Genomic DNA, 20,141 nt, shown 5'->3' on the forward strand with positions numbered 1-20,141 from the left:
TCCGAAACCATTTTCAGTGTGACAAATATGCAATACTACAAACAAATACTTTTTTTGTTGTTTTTTACTGCATTGTGTGTGTGTGTATATACATATACAGGGCTTGACACTAACACCCGTCAAATGCGGGTAAAATCATTGTAGTTTATAAAAGGCATCTGAAATAATTAAGCCAATCTGAGATGATGCTGTTGTTGTGTAGGATAGTGATTAAAATGAATTTTTCAACTAATTGTCTCGCTCTCTCTCTCTCTCTCTCTCTCACACACACACACACACACACACACACAATGTTGGAGGGTGTATTCTAGAGCCAGTGATTAACCACCACAATTTTGGGTAAATAAGCCATTTTGCTGGTATAGAACGTTTCCTTTCTTATGATAAACTAATGACAGAAACAAACAAAATATGATAGAAATCTGTTGGAAAAAACATGCAGCATAGCTATAAGAAGAATAAACTGCAGCTACGCTTGTTTTCCGTCTCCAAACTTTAATTCCCACCCCCAACGCAAAACTGCTATAGCAGGCACGCGCACGCAGACTTCAAAAGAGTGCAAGTGATGTAATGGCACTTTCGGCCAATCCGAGCGCTTCACCGGCAGCGCCAAGCTCCGTATATTCATCTGTTGAAGAAGCGTTGCTGTCTTTTCAGCACCACGGCGAGTCACTTCGGAACTGCAAGTTATCAAGAAACATCTTCATCGTCATTGGATTTTTATCATTTTTCATGTTTATTTTTCTTTCGAATATAGTATACTTTACTCATTTGAAGAACGCTTTCAGTGGTCAATTATAGATTGTTTAAAATGATACATGTGTAATTTAAAGCGCAAATATTTTCATTCGCGGCGCTTACACATTCAGTCGTGCTCGTACTGATAAATATATATCCCCTTGCATTTTGTCGTTTATAAAGACTCAGTTATTTAAAAATGTGCTTTTGACAGCTCCGGAATTCTGGACTAAAACCATTCGTCTGATTAAAGACAAAAATCAAGTAAAAATACTATTCAGAAGGGCAGCAGAGTTTCCGGATATCACTGGAACTCGCACGCTCGTGTGAGAGAAGTTAAGTTGCTGCAACAGCCTGCAATAGGTAGCTTACTGTAATCTTTATTCTTGTCGCCGGTATGTTCGTCTTCGTCGTTGGACTGCTTTACTTTTACGCGGTGGGTAGCGGGAGAATTGTGCGAGGTCATGACGCCAAGGGTACCCGCTTTGTTTGCAGTGCGATTCCCAAAAACGTGGATCCGAGCTGCTCGTTTCCCCCGAATCCCATGCAGAGCACGAGTGCGCAGGAGGACGAGCTGAAGGGCACGGTCATGCAGCTGCGCGAGACCGTTCTGCAGCAGCGGGAGACCATAGTTAACCAACAGGGCACAATCAAGGAGCTGACCTCGAAACTTTCGCGCTGCGAGACCTCCGCCCTGGACTCACCAAATGACGGAAAATATCCAGGTCAAGGGTTGTGGAGACAAGACTACGGCAAAAACACCATGGGGGACCTCCCTCGGGACCCGGCGGAAACTATCGACCACCTCGGGAAGACCATGCAAAGTCTTAAGGATCGGCTCGGGAATTTGGAGGTGAGGAATTGAGGGGTGGTGCTTCCAGGTGCGCAAGAGAATACCGAGTGAAAATGCTAGAATGAGCTTTTGTGGATTAATTATCAATCCTACATTAGGCGCCCTGACCAGTTAACATTTTTTTTTAAACCAGAAGAGTTCAAAGTAGTTTCGTGTGGAAGAGCTGGGTGTGACACTGTTCATTTGATCCAGTCGTCAACAAACTAGTTAATATAATGCACCAAGTTTTATTACCTTGAGTTAAATGCGTAAAAGACAGCACTAACTGGAATAATAAGCACGATGGTGGATTGTGTGCATATGTACGTATTTTACTGAATTATATATGCTTTGTAAAACTAGACAGATAGATAGATAAAAGGAAGACAGATAAATCCTGACTGTTTTACATCAGTCATCTATTTAAGTCATTTCTGTAATTATTTTCCTCAGCAGACGAGGAACGAACACATTATTACTTGCGCACACCAAAGAATACAAATCCGACGTCTGGAAATAAATTCATGAAATGCGCTTCACTGTCCACCGGTGCGCATTGATTCGGTCTCGAGCTGTTATTTGTAGTTGTATGACTACACATGACCCTAGAGTATGAACGACGATAGTCAAAAGCTGTTACGTGCGTAACCGCATCCGTTGTGCAAGAATCATTGAATTCCTCTTAGAGCATAACGGCAAGCCTTTCCTCTTGAACTAAACATGCGCTTAAATGGCACGTTCAAAACGCATTATATCGATTTGGAGCCCCTTATGTCCGTCACTACAAATATAGTCTAAAAGGGGTTTGAAAAGTAGCCATCACAATTTCCACTATTATCTGGAAAAGGCCTCTTTTTTTCTCGTTCTTTTTGAACAACAGGACACACACTATCGCGGGTTTTCCGCGTTCAGACCAACAGTTAACACTGGCTCTTTCTCGCACAAAACTGTCAGGGAACCAAGTCTTGGGCGTGCTCATTTCACGCCACCGCATTTTTGTCTGATACCATATATTTTATTTGGATTTTTGTCGTTGTTAACGGTTGACGTGCAGGGCACACCATGCCACCACCAGAACATTTACAACCGCGAGCTACAAGCGTACTGACACAAAGAGAGGATTGTGGGATATGATGTCGGCAGTGCTGCGCTGTGATCATCTTCCTCTGGCACATTCAGTTTCGTTTCTAGTTCTTTGATACGTTTCCGTGTTCCATTGCCCCAGCCCCTTGGGACACCAATGAATGCTTCCTTTAAAAGGGACAAAACTGCATTTATGGTTCCCAGTGGAAACGGGATGAATCAGTTTTGCTCAAGACAGGACTCCAGGTGCTTTCACACTGAGGACTGTGCCTGATATGGGGCCAAACTCTCGCCCCCTGGTCTGTCTTACACTCATGCTTCCTGTGAACTAGAGGAGGGGAACCTCAGGGCAATAGAAGGAGGATGTGTTGAAGATCAAGTTCATGGTTTATCCGTGTCACCACTGGAAACTGGCTTGTCAACCCCCAGATAACCACAGGGGGTGGGCTGTCCGTACACCACGCCAGTGCAGTTTCACACCCAGGTCACTGCACGCATCAGTTGGACCTTCTTATTAGAACCAGGTACCAGAACGATGCAGATCACATTTGAATTTGTACAATAAACTTTCATTCTGCTTTTCCCCCCCATATTCTCTGGTGAGAGCCTAAATCCAGCATAGCAGTTCACAGATTTACATTGTGTTTATTTTTGGCGGTGTCATATGAGGTATTTTGCAGCAGAGCCCGTATTTGCTTGTGTGAATACATGCTAGCCAGCTGTGGCTAACGCACTCGTCTCCCTGCCGTGCAGCAGCAGATACGGACGAACGGGTCGGCCGCGGCGCCCTCCGGCGAGATGCGCGACCTGCTGAAGGGCCGGCTGAGCGAGCTGGAGAAGCAGCTCCTCGGCAAAGTGGCCGAGCTGGAGGAGGAGAAGTCCCAGCTGTACAACGAGACCACGGCCCACCGCCAGCGCACCGAGAACACCCTCAACCAGCTGCTGGAGAGGATCACCGAGCTGGAGAGAGGTGCGCCGCTGTCACGTTCCTGCCTCTGCTTCACACGCACATGTGCACGATGTGGACACACACTCTCAAACACAAACGCGTAAAAACACACCCAAACAGGCATGCAGAAACACACAACTCATCTGCATGCACACAGACATACACACGCACAAACAAACACACTCGCACCCAAGCATACACAACCTCAAGCACGTCCTCATATAACTTCCCGGACCTCTAGCACTTTCCTCTATAACACACACGTACTGTAACGCTGTCCTTATGGATGTACCGTCAGGCCCTGTGTGACTGCAGCTGTCACTCACGGCCCTGTCTCCGCCCCCCGCTGCAGGAAACAGCAAGTTTAAATCGCCGGAGGAGTTCAAGCTGTCCCTGCCGCTGCGCACCAACTACCTGTACGGGCGCATTAAGAAGAGCCTGCCGGAGATGTACGCCTTCACCATCTGCATGTGGCTCAAGTCCAGCGCCAGCCCCGGCATCGGGACCCCCTTCTCCTACGGCGTGCCTGGCCAGGCCAACGAGATCGTGCTCATCGAGTGGGGCACCAACCCCATGGAGCTGCTGGTCAATGACAAGGTGGGCCGTCTGTCTGATGCTGAGAAACCACCTCCCCCCCTCACACACAGTCTCTAAGCCTCACCTCCGCTGTCCCCAAACCCCACCCCCAGGAAACCTCACACTCGTTCTCTCCCGTCACTGAGGCCCCACCCCCCCACCCGTGCCTGTCACTGAGCTCTGCTCCCGTGTCTAAATCCCACCCTCTATGCTCACTTTCATTGAGCCTGGTCCCTAAACTCCACCCCTCTCTGTTACAGCCCCCACCCCCCCCTCTCCTAACACTGGAGCTACACCTGGATACAAATCTTAAGCTTTCATAAGAAAAAAAAGTGGAAAAGTCATTTCTGTGGTGGCTTACCATAGCCAGTTCTCCAGCGACTCTGGTTCTCGCAAAGAGCATTCAAAAACACTCGGAACATCGAGCCTGATCACATGACATTACACTGCATCCATTTAGCATACAGGGCCTCACATAAGTGGCAGCGACTACGAAACGGAGTTAGCACTCAGAACCGTGCAAGTGCACACAGGCGCAGGAGCGGACAGCACTGTTAGCATCGGCATTTAACCGCGTCTCGCAAATTGGCTCCCTCACACTCAAAATTAAACTCCTAAGACACGGCGCATAATTAAACTCGCACATTTGGGGGAGGGGTGTGTGTGTGTGTGTGTGTGTGTGCGGTGTGAAAAACGTTGCGCGCTGCTGAACAGTGGATAACTGATTTCAACAGATGGATTTTTGCCTGAGGAAAGCGTGTCATCGGAGGCAGTGTGTCTACACAGCGTCTTCGTCTGCATGCATTATACATGTGCGCGCAGGGGAAAGAGGGAGGAGGGAGAGGACTGACAGAAGGGGGAAAAGAGAACGCTAGCTTGGGAGAGGGAGGGAGAGGGAGAGAGAGAGAGAGGGAGGGAGGGAGGGAGAGAGAGAGATGGCAAAGGAGGAACTGCAGAGGGGTCTTGTTTGCTTGTTAGTTTTTATGAAAATTCTAACAGGCGAGGCGACCATTTGGCAACATGCATGGCAGTGTTATTCCTCCCTATGTACAAATAAATTTGATGTAGAGAGATGATAGGAGAGGTAGAAAGAGGGGGGAGAAGGAGAGAGAGAGCGAGAGAGGGTGCGAGACGGAGAGCTGTGCCTTGGCTGTGATTCGCGGGACGCTGAATGGAAGAACCGCGCTCAGTGTGGGTTCTGGAAACGGTGAAAGACTGAGAAATAAACACTTCAGCCATGAATACTCGCTCCTTTCTCTCTCTCCCACTAACCCCCCCCCCCCTCCTCCTCCTCCTCCTCCTCCTCCTCCCCCCTTCTCTTGCTCTCTCCATATTCAGCATCGCTGTTGCAATCATTATTATAACTCATTGAGATTCAGCCACAGGGCATTCAAGTCTGGCTGTGTGTCAAACACAGATGATGCTCTAGACCTTGCCAGTGCAATTATTGATGGAGGTTGAAGGGATGCATTTTTAAAAGAAAAAAAAAGGTAGTTAATTAGTCTTTTCTAAGATGGAAACTCTGGGTATGTGCTTACCTTATTCTGTTTACCAAAGGAGGTACAAAAAAAAACAGTATTTCAGGTTAAATGTTTCTTTGGGGAATCTGTTTTTCTAATCTCTCCTCACAGAATACCAGGTTTTACCTGTTGAGCCATGTTCTGTACAGACTGCATATACTGTGCTACAGTCTCCTTTACTGTTCCAGTGAAAATATGTTTTAGATCGATCTTCATAATAGCCCTCTCTATTGCTTTTTATAATGTTCCCATTTCCACTGCCTACCGCATTTGCATAGCTATTATATTAATGTTCCCATATTGTGCCCTAGTTGCTTTTGCCTTCCCTTTTTCTTTCATCTGCCTTGCATTCTTTTTCCATTTCTCTGATGCACCGAAGCGTTTCCGCTGCATTCAGGTCGTCTCGTACACTTTATTTATGTCGCCTGTCTGTGCTGTCCTATATTTTCTTGAATCTGCCGTGTTATTCCATCCTTATCTCTATTGTCTTTTGTTCTTTCTCCACCTCCACTGCCTTCCTTTTCTTGCCTCGTTTCTACTTCCTCCTCTATTTTGACGTATCCGCTGTGTTCTATTTTGCGCTCATTGCCCCCCCCCCCCCGTCTTGCACGCAGGTGGCACAGCTGCCCCTGTCAGTGGGCGACGGGCACTGGCACCACGTCTGCATCACCTGGACAACCAGGGACGGGTACTGGGAGGCCTATCAGGACGGGGAGAAGCTGGGCTCCGGCGAGAACCTGGCCCCCTGGCACCCAATTAAACCGGGAGGAGCCATCATCCTGGGCCAGGAGCAGGTGAGCTCGGGCTTGAGCTTCTCACGCGAACAGGAGCTCTGCTCTGCCCCTTTCCCCCCGCCCCGGTCCCCCGCAGAGACTCAGGTGATGTCACACGGCGCAGACTGCCGTTTCCAGGGGATACTGTGCTGAGGGAGGAAGGAGCGGAGCGGTTTGTGCGTGAATGAGGCTCGCGCGGGTCTCTCTGCAGGATCCGCTAATCTCATTCAACATTTCACGCAATCATAATTATAAGATAAATATATTTTTTGGGTTATTGTAATGTTAATATATAAAACAGAGCATACATTTGTATTGTACTGTAGATTTTTATTCTTTCTTCTCTGATGTTTCACTTCATTAAATTAAATAACATCCAGTATTAAATTATGCAACACACATCCCATTGGGATTGTTTTTTCATGCTGGAGGACAGAATTGTTACGAAATGCTGAGAATTCACTTATTTTTACATATTCCACTGACTGCATATATCTGGCTCATTATAAAAGCCAAAGTTTTGGCTTTTTCAAAATTAAAATAATTTTAAATGTCTAACATATATATATATATATATATATATATATATATATGAGAAAGTGACTAGCTGGTATTTAGCCATCATGTGAACCTGAGTTTAAGTTTTGAATCTGAGGGGGAAAAAAGGAAAAAAAAAAAACATTTTTGTATTCTTGGTGCTTTTTGTCCCTGGCAGGACATCGTAGGCGGGCGTTTCGATGCCACCCAGGCGTTTGTGGGGGAGCTGAGCCAGTTCAACGTGTGGGACCGCGTCCTGCGGCCGGCCGACATCGAGGGCCTGGCCAACTGCTCCTCGTACATGCCGGGGAACGTGGTGCCCTGGGTGGACAGCAACGTGGAAGTGTTCGGCGGCGCCACCAAGTGGGCACTGGAGATGTGCGAGGACCGCGTGTACGACTCGTAAAGGACCCGCCGCGATTCCACAGAGACGCGGGAAGAATACCCCCCCAGTGGCCCCCTACCCCTACCCCTTCCCTCCCAAGTGACCCCCCTATGGCTATGACACACCACGGCAACAATGGTTTGACGGGTCATAGATCGCTCATAACCTGTTGCTGGATCTTGTTCCCATTTCAACTGGCTGGTAAGAGGGTTTTATTCATTTTTTCGGGGGGGGGGGGGGGGGGGGGAAGGCTGTTTGTTTGAATAATATGTATTCACTGTGTTCATAAACTTATATGCATATGCATGTGAGTCAGCTGTCGGTTAGCAAATTGTTGGTTTACATTTATTTTACCTTTGCTTGTGTTGTCTGGCTTTCTGTCAATGTGTTGAAAATGTAAAGTTAGAAAAGATTTCAGATTGCACTCTCTTTCTCCTGATTGTTGACAATTTTTGCGTGACCTGAGGTTTTAAAAAAAAACTTTTTACAACTGCTTTTGGAATATTTTTTAAATATTTTGTTGTTTCTATGTGCTTTTACATGAAATCACGACATGCAGGAGCTGATCTGTCAATTTGACAATCACAGCCTAATCCTGAATTTATGACATTGTCTCCAGTGCGACCTGTGTTTCTAAACACACCAGGAGCACTTTACAATGGAGGACAAAGAATGTGAACACAATCAAACTGTATGTTGTACACTGCCACAGGCGAACAGAATGTATGCCGTTTGACAAGTTCACAAACACACACACACACACAAAACACATGTGTGCGCGCACACATACTTGCACATACAAAAACACGTGTGTACACACGCTTGCACAAAACACACACATGCAAAAATGCACTTGTGTACTCAACACGTTAGGCCTTCCAAATCTTTCATTTGGAAGTTTGTGTGTCCAAGACACTAGTACACTAGTGTCACTATTGGTCCCCAGGATCCCTTCTGGTATTCTTACGAGGACTCTGAAGCACACTTCTCCCAAAATCCTCGCTATAACTGTAGCCTTACACAATTTCTGACAAAAAAAAAAAAAACAACAATCAACATTTTTGTAAAATGTATGTTTCTGAACATTCATGGAAACTGAACTGCGCTTGGTCACACCCCTTGATGATTCCAGAAGATGCATGAAAGTTCAATGCTTCAGCATCACCAGTAGGAAGCCAGGACCTGGTACAAACGGAGTAACACAGAGTACCTGCTGGGTCTATGATAGTGCTGTACCTGTGGTACGTAGTGTGCCAGCATACCCTGATTTCCAAAACCAATAATTATCCTTAGCTTAGCCCCCTGAGCCACAGTGCTGCACTGACCAGCACTGTCACACGTGCAGTACATGTGCATTAGTGCACTGCATAGTCCCTTGCTCTTATGACCATTACACACTGTGCGCGAGTGTGCTTTATCGCGGGCGGCCCTCGGCCTCGTCGCGTTTGTTACTCTGCACTAGCTGGGTCTCGCCACCACGGCCTTTTGGGCTCGCTCTTGCGCAAGAGCATCTGCCAAATAAGCGAAATGAAAAATGACCACTTTAAAAATTTTAAACATTTTGCTACGCAAGTAAAAACCTGTGACTGTGTACACAAAATGAATTCTAGCCAGCCCATTTTTTGGATGGTGTGTAATTATGGCGAGAGGGTTTTCACCTCTTCAGAGAATTACCAGTTGCACACCAACATTAAACACAAACGGAGTAGGTCTGCACCAATGAGACCGCGCTCTCTGATCTGCCCTGAGAGAAGGGAGCTTCTCCTGCTGAGATTAAACAGGCTCTGTGTTTAAAGGTTTTAAACAAACCGCTTTTCTCTACTTGGCCTTTGTCATGCCAGTCTGATGCCAAAATCTTGTGAACTTGTGCATGTGTGGTTGTCTGGATTTGTTTTATTCAATTTTCTTTTCTTCCAGTTTTTATGCAGTATATTCTGATGTTAAGTTAGATGTATTTGATTTGTCCAGCAATGTGTGATCTCTATTCATATGAAAGACATATGAGGGAGGGGGGAAATAATTAATGATCAACTGGTGTATAATTTGGTTGGTTTAGAGCTGTCATTCACATTTTACAATAATATTCAGGAGCGAGACCAAAATATGAGTTGCTGAGGTTATACAAAAAGAACATCTCCAAATACAGCATGAAGCCAGTCCATTAGAATAAAATTACTTTTTTTTTTTGATGAAAAGATTCACAGACAACACCTCAGCAAAATTTACAGGCCGTGTGTTCAGGTGGATCGTACGAACAACATTACCCACAATTCTGGACACTGCAATTTAATGGCCACCAGGGCAGCTCAGTTGTACCATGGGAAAAGACTGTGGCCATGTCACTTTACTCATAGACAAAACAGTGGAGGCTCAGCCAATCACAGAGTACATTTGATGTTTGTTGGATACTTTCTGGCTACTTCCTGATAATTTGCACAGGGACTTTTGAAAATTTAGGCAGAAAGTATCCACCAATCATTGTGGGCATTGTTCTACTGGTTGTTGCCAATTCACTCCATAACTTGCGGAGCTCCTCTCCATTTTCTATGAGTGAGGAGACATCACCACCTTCATCCCAATAAAATATGTAAAATGCAAGCCATATGCTGCTCAGAACAAGAATTCACTAAAGCTAGGTCCGTTTAAAAGAAGATGTTTCAAAATTCTGTGACTTCTGTGAAATTTGTGAGCTCAAAATATTTAAACAATAGAAATATTGGGGGAGGGACGGTCATTGAAAGAATGTAACAATGAAGACTATTTTAAAGAAATTACACAATTAAGCTATTATGAATTACTGATGAAGCATTTATTCTATGTACATACCTCATATGTTCTCTGTGCGTTTTTGTAAATGCATCATTTGTTCCAGAAAATACTATTTTTTAAAAATAGATTAAATATTTTATGTATATATGTATATTTCTACTCAAAAACTGAACTGTTTGTTTGTGTATGTGTAATTGCATTGTTGCTCTGTGCTAGGAAAATGAGAATTAATGTTATTTCACCTCGTTCTCCTTCCTGTCCTGTGTGAATTGATTCTCTCGATATGTGTAAGCAGAAAAGCTGCTTGGTGGAGACCTGGTTCTTTTAAGCACTGTAAACCCACCTCCAAGCAACAGGTCCTGGCCCCCTGTGAGGGGCTTTTGTTTATTTGCTCTTCTCATTGTTTGATTATTAAATAAAGCATATTTAAGAAAGTTTAAGCTTACCAAAAATGTCCTCAGTCTTTAAGTCTTTTGTGTGCGTTCGTGAAGATGAGGTGAACTCTATATGAAAGGCTGTGCAGTAGGTCAGGGTGTTAAGGCGCAGGTACAGACGCCTTAACGAGGTGGTTTAAAAGGCAGATACACAGCGTTGTGTGGGCGTCGGATCGCTCGGAGGCAAACGAGTTTAGAGCTGCGCGGAGATGTGCAGTCTACATGCGGGCAAAGAGTTATCTGTTCTGAAAAAAATCCCTCTCTCAGCCCAAAACACACATGCCCACGCACCGGCTCCCCTCCCACTGCCTCAGCCCCCATGACATCGGCAGCAAGGAGGCGGAGCGCCAAGCTGACTGAGATGGCTTCACTCTTAGTCAATGAAATGCTTCATAGATGTTACCCAAATCAATATTCAACCATTCATGTACATAACATTTCAGCAGGCAGAAAAAAAATGCTATTTGCACTGTCATGATCATATACACTGAACATATACACTGAAGCAGGGCAAGTGGCTACAGAGTAAACACACATGAATAACACGTCAGAAACACTTGAGTTCACAAACACCGAGTTAAGAGTGAAAATACATAACATACGTCACAAATTCTGGAATTCTGGGTCAGAACAAAAGGGCAGGAATATCCCAAACGCTAGCCTTGTCCCTTGATTGGTCGACACCGCTACGATCTCTCCGCGCCTCCCGCCTCTTTCCTCCCACGGCGTATCAAGATCAAGAAGTCGCAGAGGAGGGGCGTAGCTCAGAGCTCTGTTGAGCCGGATTCCTGTAATTAGCTCCCGTCTACTTTCTGCTCCTGTGCTCCTCGGGACTCATTAGAGCTGTGGTCTCCAAGCAATAAAAACCACTCCTGCAGCCCTTTACTGCAGTTCTGCAATTAGCACTGTACTCACTGTACAAAAGCCATTACACTCATAGGCCCAGGTCCACTGCTGTGATGCTGTGACATGCACAGGCTACACAAGGACATTACACTTGCATGCACACACACACGCACGCACATTCTACACAAGGACATTATACTTGCATGCACACACACGCACGCACACACACACACACACACACACACACACATTATACACAAGGACATTACACTTGCATGCACACACACACACGCACGCACACACGCACACAGGCTACACAAGGACATTACACCTGCATGCACTCACATACACACACACTCACACACTCACAGCGCTTTCTCTCACAGAAGTACATTTGTACTTCATTTTCAGAATGTCAAGTTCTGTGTGCTGTCTGAAACTCTTAGATCTGTAGCATTCACAAAGAGAGAGAAGTGTCTACAATAGCCAAGATCAGCCTTGGAGCAGCTGGGCTTTTTTAAAGGGTGAATTGCATCAAACAAACAGGCTGACGTACTATTTCCAGTCTTATTTTTTAAAGGGAACTGTCAATCATACAAGGCTGCATTAAAAACACTTGAGGCAGGTGAGCACACCTTGGCGAGACTACCAGGACAAGGTTTTTCCATTTCAAACGCCACTGAAAACAACTCCAGACTACACAAGGAAGCCATTGAAGTGTACACCAAGGCTATAAAGTATATAAAAGCATGAATAATCGCGTGCATGAGGCACAAAGTGTTAAGGCGAGATGAATGTGCCTCCTTCGCAATGTGCATGCAACTATAATTAGGGTCACCATTTTACCGAAAACAGTTTCCTCGCCAGCATTTCAATCATTGCTCAGCGTGAGATCAGCAGAGGCTTCTTTTACAGCACGACAATCATCGCATTACACCTCCCACGTCATCCGCATCGATAAGTCAACAGCTGCTTAATTATGATTGACAGAACTGTCTGTGCTGCACTCAGTGTGCTTATTAGAGTCACAGACATGGGGCAGTAGGATGTTATGGCTTTTTGTAACCTGTGGGAAGTAGCCTACACATATCATAGTTAGCACAACAAATTAATAGAAGGCTGTTTTTGCATATTTAGGGAGAAATCTTTTTCATATATAAAAATGCATCTTTCTGCATTGCAGACTTGGCTGGAACAGACAAGCGTTTTGCCGTGTGTGAAATACTGTGAAAGAATCTCTCGCCCCTGTTCAGAAACCCTTGCCAGCTTCGTTGCGTTGCCGTTTTCTTGTGCGAATCGTTCGTAATTGATGAGTTAGGAAGAACAGCGCTTATGAAATCCAGGAATTAAGGCCCGAGGAGTTTCGTCAGGCTAAGTGTGCAGACTTTCACGGGATCCAAAAACAGCCTCACGGAATCAGGGCGGGGGCTGAAAGGAGCCCGGTCTGCCACACACTGTCAGATTCTCTAAATGTTTTGACTCGGTGGCTCGTTTGTTTTGACTATGCGGTGCGTCTGCTGAGCTCGTGCTCGGTATTCATTTTTCAGTTTAAACTTTTTGTACTCGTACATTCTGATTTCTCAACTCAGAAACCAAGAGGATCATTTCTGCAAAGCTCTTGCCGCGTCCCACAATTTACATGAGCTGTGCCCTTACACCTTAGCCTCACAACTCCTCTCTGGGCTATGCTAGCACAGCAGAATTTAGATGTCCATCTCCAAGCTCCCAAATCTGGAATATAAATTGAGTTGGGTTGCCTAGCTCAGGTGGGAGTTTTATTGATAGGTCTGGACCTCCATTATTGCATTCCACAGAAGCACTGGTAATTAGGTTTTATGAAATATTCCTTTCAGTCGCTAACTTCTAAAGTGCCTTGCTTTGACACTACTGAATTTAAAACGAAGGCACTTATCACAAATCAGTTAATAACTGTCAAACAGTTACAGTACTAACTTTGAGGCACCTTGTGAAGTTGCTTTCATTACCAAAAATAAATAGTGTTTATTTAGGAAGTAAAAAAACTGAGAAATTAAAGCTCCATTCTTCCAACATGTCTAACTACTATCATACCATTTTGTAACTCCACTTTCAACTTTGAATTTAATAAATAAGCAAATGAATTTAAAAAGCCATTCTTTTAGACTCCCTCCACTCAAAAAATATATGTTTAATGGTTAACTCCTCTTGGAAGCTGCCTTTGACCATATGGATTGATTTTTGTGCAGAACCTGTCATGAGAGCTTCTCCGTACTTCCCTGAAATCTGAGTTGGAACCGGTTTAGGATGCAATCCCGAGGCAAGTACTTCATTCCACCCCTTCCCAAAGGAGCCCATTCTTAAACAAAATTGGGTGGAATTTGCTTATGAAAATAACATGGAGGTACGTGACAGCATAGAGGGAATCCGTGTTTGTAGAGCACATTTTACAGATGACTGCTTCCAGAACCAGAAGTCGATGGGTTTCACAAAGTAATTGATTTTGAATATGGATGTCGTGCGTACTGTGTATCCTGGGACTGCAGCAAGCATTGCCAATTTGCATATTCATAGATTCTGGCATTCTCAATGAGAGTAAAGGTGTAGAGATGTTACTAAGCCATTTTCAATAGTTTATTGAACTTCTTTTTTTTTGGTGGAAAAACCATATTAATCAAATATTTACTTTTTTTTTTTATTCCATGAGGTTTTAAAGTACATCTGGATGGGCACATTAAAATACGACTTCTTCAGAACAATTTGAACCATTTTGAATTATATATTATCCAAAGTTATTAGACATTTATTTTGCTTACTAGTTATTTAAATTAATTGTAAATGTTTTACAATTCTATTTATGAATTTATGATAGAAACTGAGAGGGCCTTTTTAAATTTACTAGATTTTTGTTGGTTCAAAGAAAATCACCATACAATATGGATTCTATATTAATGCAATGCTAATACCTGATTCGAACAAATAAATTCAAAAACGTAGATGATAACGAGCCAAGCCTGCGTTGTGCCTTGTGTTAAGTTAAAGGAGAAAAAAATATTGAAGATTGTGCTCAGAAACCTAATTATGAGCCTACTGATTAACTTCAGTTCTGAATTTGATCAGTTAAACATTTGTGATACCTCTGTATGTAATCATTTGCAAAAAAAGCATAATAAGAACAATATTGTGAGATTTTTACTCTTCGTGGTATACATAGCCATTTCTGACTTAATGTGGCTTAAGAGAGCAAATAATCTCTCTAAACATGAAAAGCACCTTAATAAGAAAATTAACAGCTGTTCAAAATTCTGTGACTGCAAGGGGGTCCCCTAGGACCAAGGTTGGGAACCAGAGGTCTAAATCTTTGGAGCACAATATTATAAAGCAAAGCAGATCAACAAGATCTCTAGTTGTTGAATCAGGTGTGCTTTGTTAGGGTTAGAGTGAGAACCAACAGGATGGTAGATCTCCAGGAACAGGGTTGTCCACCACTGATGTAGACTTAACAGTTCTCCATTCAGATTCATTAAGCGGGTAACAATGAAAAGGATAATGACAATTATCACTGTTACACTCTTTCCTGTGGATGCGAGTGGGACACTAATTAAGTACTTAGATCCTAATTAGCATTATGTTTGCTTCAGTTTAATGTGGGTGTTACACATACTCAAGCAAGCAACTTATCATGGAAAAATGCATTATTAATTATTAACACTCTCTTGAAAGCAGCTGCAATTGGAAATGACTGTAGTTTTTAATGACAAATTAGTGAGCAAACATTAATCATGCAATGGGTGTATGTAATAGTGCTTAACAATCATTTATTATAGCCATTAAAGGGGCAGTTCACCCAAAAATGAAATAGGACTCTGGGTAAGCAGAAATGACTATCTAATTCATCCAGATAGTTTTTCTGAGATTTGATGAGTTTTTGACTGGACCGCAACAGCGGGGTCAGCCCCTACAAACGCGAATGTCTGTGACTGAGTGAGTGATGAAGTTACACCACTGGTCGGCCGGATCACGTGCGTTAGGGCCAGCCACATGCTAGGTTTTAACCTGGTCTTGTTTTTAGATCTCCAGGAACAGGACTGAGCGGCCCCGACCTGCACCCAGCGCAGGGGTCCCCCCATGACGCACTTAAACACGCGGGAGAGTTCCGCTCAGTCGTATTGAGCTCAGTGGAGATGTGAAGAACATCTGAAGACCACCTTTCCCTCCACGGCTCAGAAACCCCTCCCGCGCGCACACACCGCCGACCCCCGAGCTGGACCCAACTGAAAGCACGCCGTTGACATCCGATTAAAATTTCAACGGCAGGTCGCGGCGTAGTGCTAATGACCAAACTGATGTTTTTTTTATTTTTTTAATGACATGACAGGGAAATGGCGGTGCGCGCGCGAGGGTTCCCGGGGCGGGGCGTTGCGCGGGACTCTCCCGCCGGGCCGCGCGCTCTCCCGCCGATGCGCTGACCCGCCCCCCCCGGCGCCGCTCCCTGCGCCGCTCCGGCACTGACCTTTCCGCCGCTCCCCGGCGCACAGCACGCCGCTGCAGCCGGGGCTTTTAGTGCGCGGGGAGCCCGGCGCACGCCAATTAACACGCGCTAATGAGAGAGCTCCACGCCCCCCTCCCCCCCCCCCCCCCCCCCCCCCCTCTCCCCCGCGCGGCCGGCGGCTTATAGAACGACCGTGCTCAAAAGGGAAGCGCTATTTACGCTCACACGAACAGACAGCGCCCGGACGGCACCCGCGCGTCAGACAGCGCCCGGACGGCACCCGCGCGTCAGGGTGACGGAGGTGTGCGTCCGCTCTCCCTCGTTCATGTGCGCGACTGCACGGACATAGAGACATGCTGAAAGTAGCAGACATAGGCGGGGGGGGGGGGCGAACTGAAAACATGGTGCTAACAATCATAAACAAAAACGTTTTTTATCCTTTTCGCTGTGGTTTCCATTTGCTTGCTCATGAACCGTCCCTGTGCTGTCCAACAGTGCCGTGTTCTTTAAAAGGAGCAGATGTAGTCTGCGACAGAAAGAAACTATATTAAGTATGATGCAATAAGAGGAACAGGAGCTTTGGGAGTTGGAACATGCCCCTTCCACCAACCAATCATATCACCGGCTAATGATCTCACTCCCTACACTGTTCCTACCTCCTCAGACACAGGCTACCCAGGAGAAATGATGCCCTGTAAACACACTAATACATTAATTATTTATATCAGACACGAATATGCACGCACATGCATGTACGTGCACACATAGAAACACATGCAATCTCATGCACAATTAAACATTCATACACCCAAGTATGCAAATGCACATAACATTGCAATCACACAAACGTGCACACACACAGACACACACGCACAGACAGACACACACACACACACAAACATTCAAAAATAATAAATGGATAATTGGACAGTGCATTCAGAAATAATACATCGATTCTCAGACTCCCTGCAGAGACCCCAGGGGAAATCTGGTAAATGTTCTTAAACTCTACGAGACAAAACAATGTTTCTGGGAATTCTCTGCGTACGCCATAACCCTTTTTCCCTTTTTCATTATGGGTACAATTACGGCATAAACAGAGTCTATTCAACTCTTCAAAATATGCAGAAAACCTACCGTGCACCTGGGAACATAACTTTCAATTGAAAACAAGTCACCCCATATGCTCAACAAGTGAACACAAAGGCAGTTCTCTATTTTGACCACGTTCAAGAGCTTGCCAATATATCTTTTTTATTTTCCACATTTCATTTCTATAAATTATTAAATATGGTCTTGATTAAATTTTAATTTTTATGACTGATTGGTGTGGTGTTCCACATACCTTGTGAGTGCTGCAGACTAGCTCCAAATCTTTTCCCCATCACTCCAGTTTTATTTTACTCATGCGCTCCACTGCAGTAGCGCACTAACTTTGAGCTACTCCCTGATTAATCTTTACAACGCCAGCTTTTTTAATATCTGCAAGTGCCAGGAACGTCTCCAGATTACCGTTTACCTCATGCGCCATTATCATTTTTCATCATATTCAATGAACTTTCGGTAATTTCTTCTACCTAAGCCTGCTTAAATGCCGCAGTGACACGCAGTTGCATGCTGGTCTGGCAGAGCACCTGCTGTGCTCGTGGTGCAGAAGTGCCGGAGTGGTACGGAAAAACACACCCAACTGCACCCGTTCCAACACCGGCCCGTTTAAAAATTCGTCTGACATTAACTAGCCATCCACCTACAGTAAAACCCCTCTGAACAGGCAGCCATTTCCTAACAAAAATGATCACACGCCGACCTTTATGACATCACTGGCTCAGAATGAGGAGTGCTGTCATTCAAAAGCCAAGGCACGTCACGTGACCAGACCCAAAAGGTCAGTTCAGCAGCTACCACAGGAAAAGCGATGGAAGAGCTGAGCTTCCCAGGAAAGAACTGCATTCTGTGGAAACTGTAGAGCCGCGTTTCTGTGCGGCTCATGGCACTGCTGCTCATTAATTCACACAGCCTCACTCCTTGACTGGCACGTTCGGAGCTTAGATCATCACACATCACAAATACATCAAAAGAAGAATTAAAGTCAAACATTACCTCCCCCCCTTCCCGCCCTCCATAAATGAGATGGTTTTACATTCACGTGCCTCTCACAATACATCAAATGTTGGGAATGTCAGAACGTGGTCGACGCTCTGTGACTGCATGCAGCTTAAAAAGGCACGCACTCAATCAGCGGCATGTGAACATGGCATGAAAGCAAGACACACAGACAAAGGCCATTCCTCTCTACCTCACCTGGAATGTGCTAAGCTTTCTGGCACAAAATGGTTGCCAGGTAATCAACCAGTTGGGGGCTACACATAGGAGTAGAGTAGAGGTAGTGGTAGAGCTGAGATCTTCCCTCTTCCACCGTGAAGAGCTTAGAGATCCTAAATGGCACAATACAAGTGTAATAAGGAATAATTTCATGGAGTCTGAGGATCACCCACACGACGCTTTGCGGAACAGGGGGGTTTCGGCAGAAAGCAAGCCGAGATTCCCAAACCGGTGGGCCTGGCCAGCGGGACCTGCTGGAGGAGTACGAGGTTCTGTGCCTTATTCCATAAGGCCTGCTGTCCCGTAATCAAATGTTACTGTGCGTTTCAGGACTTCTCCTGGTCGCCGAAACATGCAGGGACACAAACAAGCAAATGCAAATGTGTTCGATTCATAAATATCTGGCGGCTTTGGTGAGATTGCACCTGCGTATACAAACCCCCCCCCTTCCCCAGCTTCCCGTCAGCACCGACGCCACATTTTCACGTTTCCTAAAGACGTGAGAGAGGCGGAGAAGGAGAGCGCGCCGGTGAGGAAGATAATTGGGGTGAGAGAGAGGGTAAGGGAGAGAGACACATGTCGTGAGACTCCCAAACTAACGGGAGGTTTTCCCGCCGGCCTCCTCTCACCCCTGGCTCGCCGCGCGGTGAGCCGCTGCATGCCAATGCGTTGGCCCGGTTACACAACATTCCGTCGGAGAGAAAGGAGCGCGCTGCGTTTGGGAAGAAGAAGGAGCCGGGGATTTTGTTTTTTCTCTCGCGATTTTCAAACGCTCCGTAAAGCCGAGCCTAAATTCAGCGTGATTTACTGCAGCCTGAACTGAAAATCTTTTGAAGTGTGAAACGCTGTGCCTCGTTGCCGGCCAACGCCTCCCAGCAGCGCGTACAGGCCGATGATTCACTCGAGGAAATTCTTTTTATCCCCCCTACGGTTCATTAAGGCACGTCAAAAATCCACAGCGTAAAGCGGCTGAATTCCAACAAGAGTTCCCACGCCGGCGCGGGATCCAACAAACAACGGCATCCTGTGAAAAATACGTGATCGCAGGAAGTAAAGCAGCCGGTGTAAAGCTACTTCAAAAGCGGTCTGGTCGGCACTTGCAGTAGCCATGCCACGGTTTGGATAGTCGACGTTAGGGACAATCGAAAATATAAAAGAAAATATACAGCAGCAAGTAGCAACTAAGAGGGTTCCAAGCAGACATCACAGATACAGAGAAAACATGATGGAACACAGACAAGATAGATAGACAGAAAAAATAAGACAAGGCTTTGTGAGTATTGGATAGGCAATTTGTAAGTTATGATTCATTTTGTGTTAGGCCATGACCTCTTGAAATGTTTATTAATCAAGGGCATGAAAAAACACTTTTTCCAGCAATTTTGCCATGGATGTTAATTAGTGTGGAAATTGAATTTACATATGTGAGATCATAAAAAACACTAATTGCACTGACAGCTTCTTGTTAGCTGATTGTTCATGTCTTGGAGATGGCAGCTTTGGGATTTGAACTGACAACCTTCAGCTCGTTCCAATCGCTTAAATTACCTCCTCTCATCCTTTCCTCGCTCCTTAGCTCCAGAGGATGCAGAGAGAAAATAGGAGGAAGGAGGAATCAAGGAAATGTTTATTAGCCAAATGGAATGTCCTTGCTCTTTCAAGCAACAGTTTGAAGCCACATCAAATACATATGTGGCAGAGGTGGAGAAATTGATCAACTGGTCAATCATTTATACATCACATGTTCAAGAAAAAAAAAGGTTCTTCAAAGGATGCTCACACTCGCTGAAGGATCCTCTGGGAGCCTCCTAGAACCCCCAGAGAATCTAAAGATTTTTACCAGACTGGAAAGTCCTTAATGATGGTGAACCATCCCCGATCAGGACGAAGGAGGTCCCAAGGAGACGAA

At 45.2% G+C, this 20,141-nt stretch overlaps 1 protein-coding gene across 2 annotated transcripts; it reads left to right on the forward strand.

Annotated features, from left to right (window-relative positions):
• The first annotated feature begins 622 nt into the window (after positions 1 to 622).
• On the forward strand, positions 623 to 10,602 carry nptx2a (neuronal pentraxin 2a). Of its 2 annotated transcripts, none has more exons than XM_035397043.1 (5): positions 623 to 1,591; positions 3,410 to 3,623; positions 3,955 to 4,199; positions 6,313 to 6,492; positions 7,187 to 10,602. In XM_035397043.1, exons 1-5 carry the CDS (start codon positions 1,136 to 1,138, stop codon positions 7,412 to 7,414), a joined length of 1,323 nt encoding a protein of 440 aa, XP_035252934.1. In that variant the 5' UTR covers positions 623 to 1,135; the 3' UTR covers positions 7,415 to 10,602. The 2 variants fall into 2 exon arrangements, with proteins under 2 accessions (XP_035252934.1, XP_035252933.1); XM_035397042.1 differs by having other exon boundaries at positions 624 to 1,591; positions 3,407 to 3,623.
• The last annotated feature ends 9,539 nt before the right edge of the window (positions 10,603 to 20,141 follow it).

This window comes from Anguilla anguilla, chromosome 17 (assembly GCF_013347855.1).
Source record: "Anguilla anguilla isolate fAngAng1 chromosome 17, fAngAng1.pri, whole genome shotgun sequence".
In the NCBI taxonomy this organism is placed as follows: domain Eukaryota; kingdom Metazoa; phylum Chordata; class Actinopteri; order Anguilliformes; family Anguillidae; genus Anguilla; species Anguilla anguilla.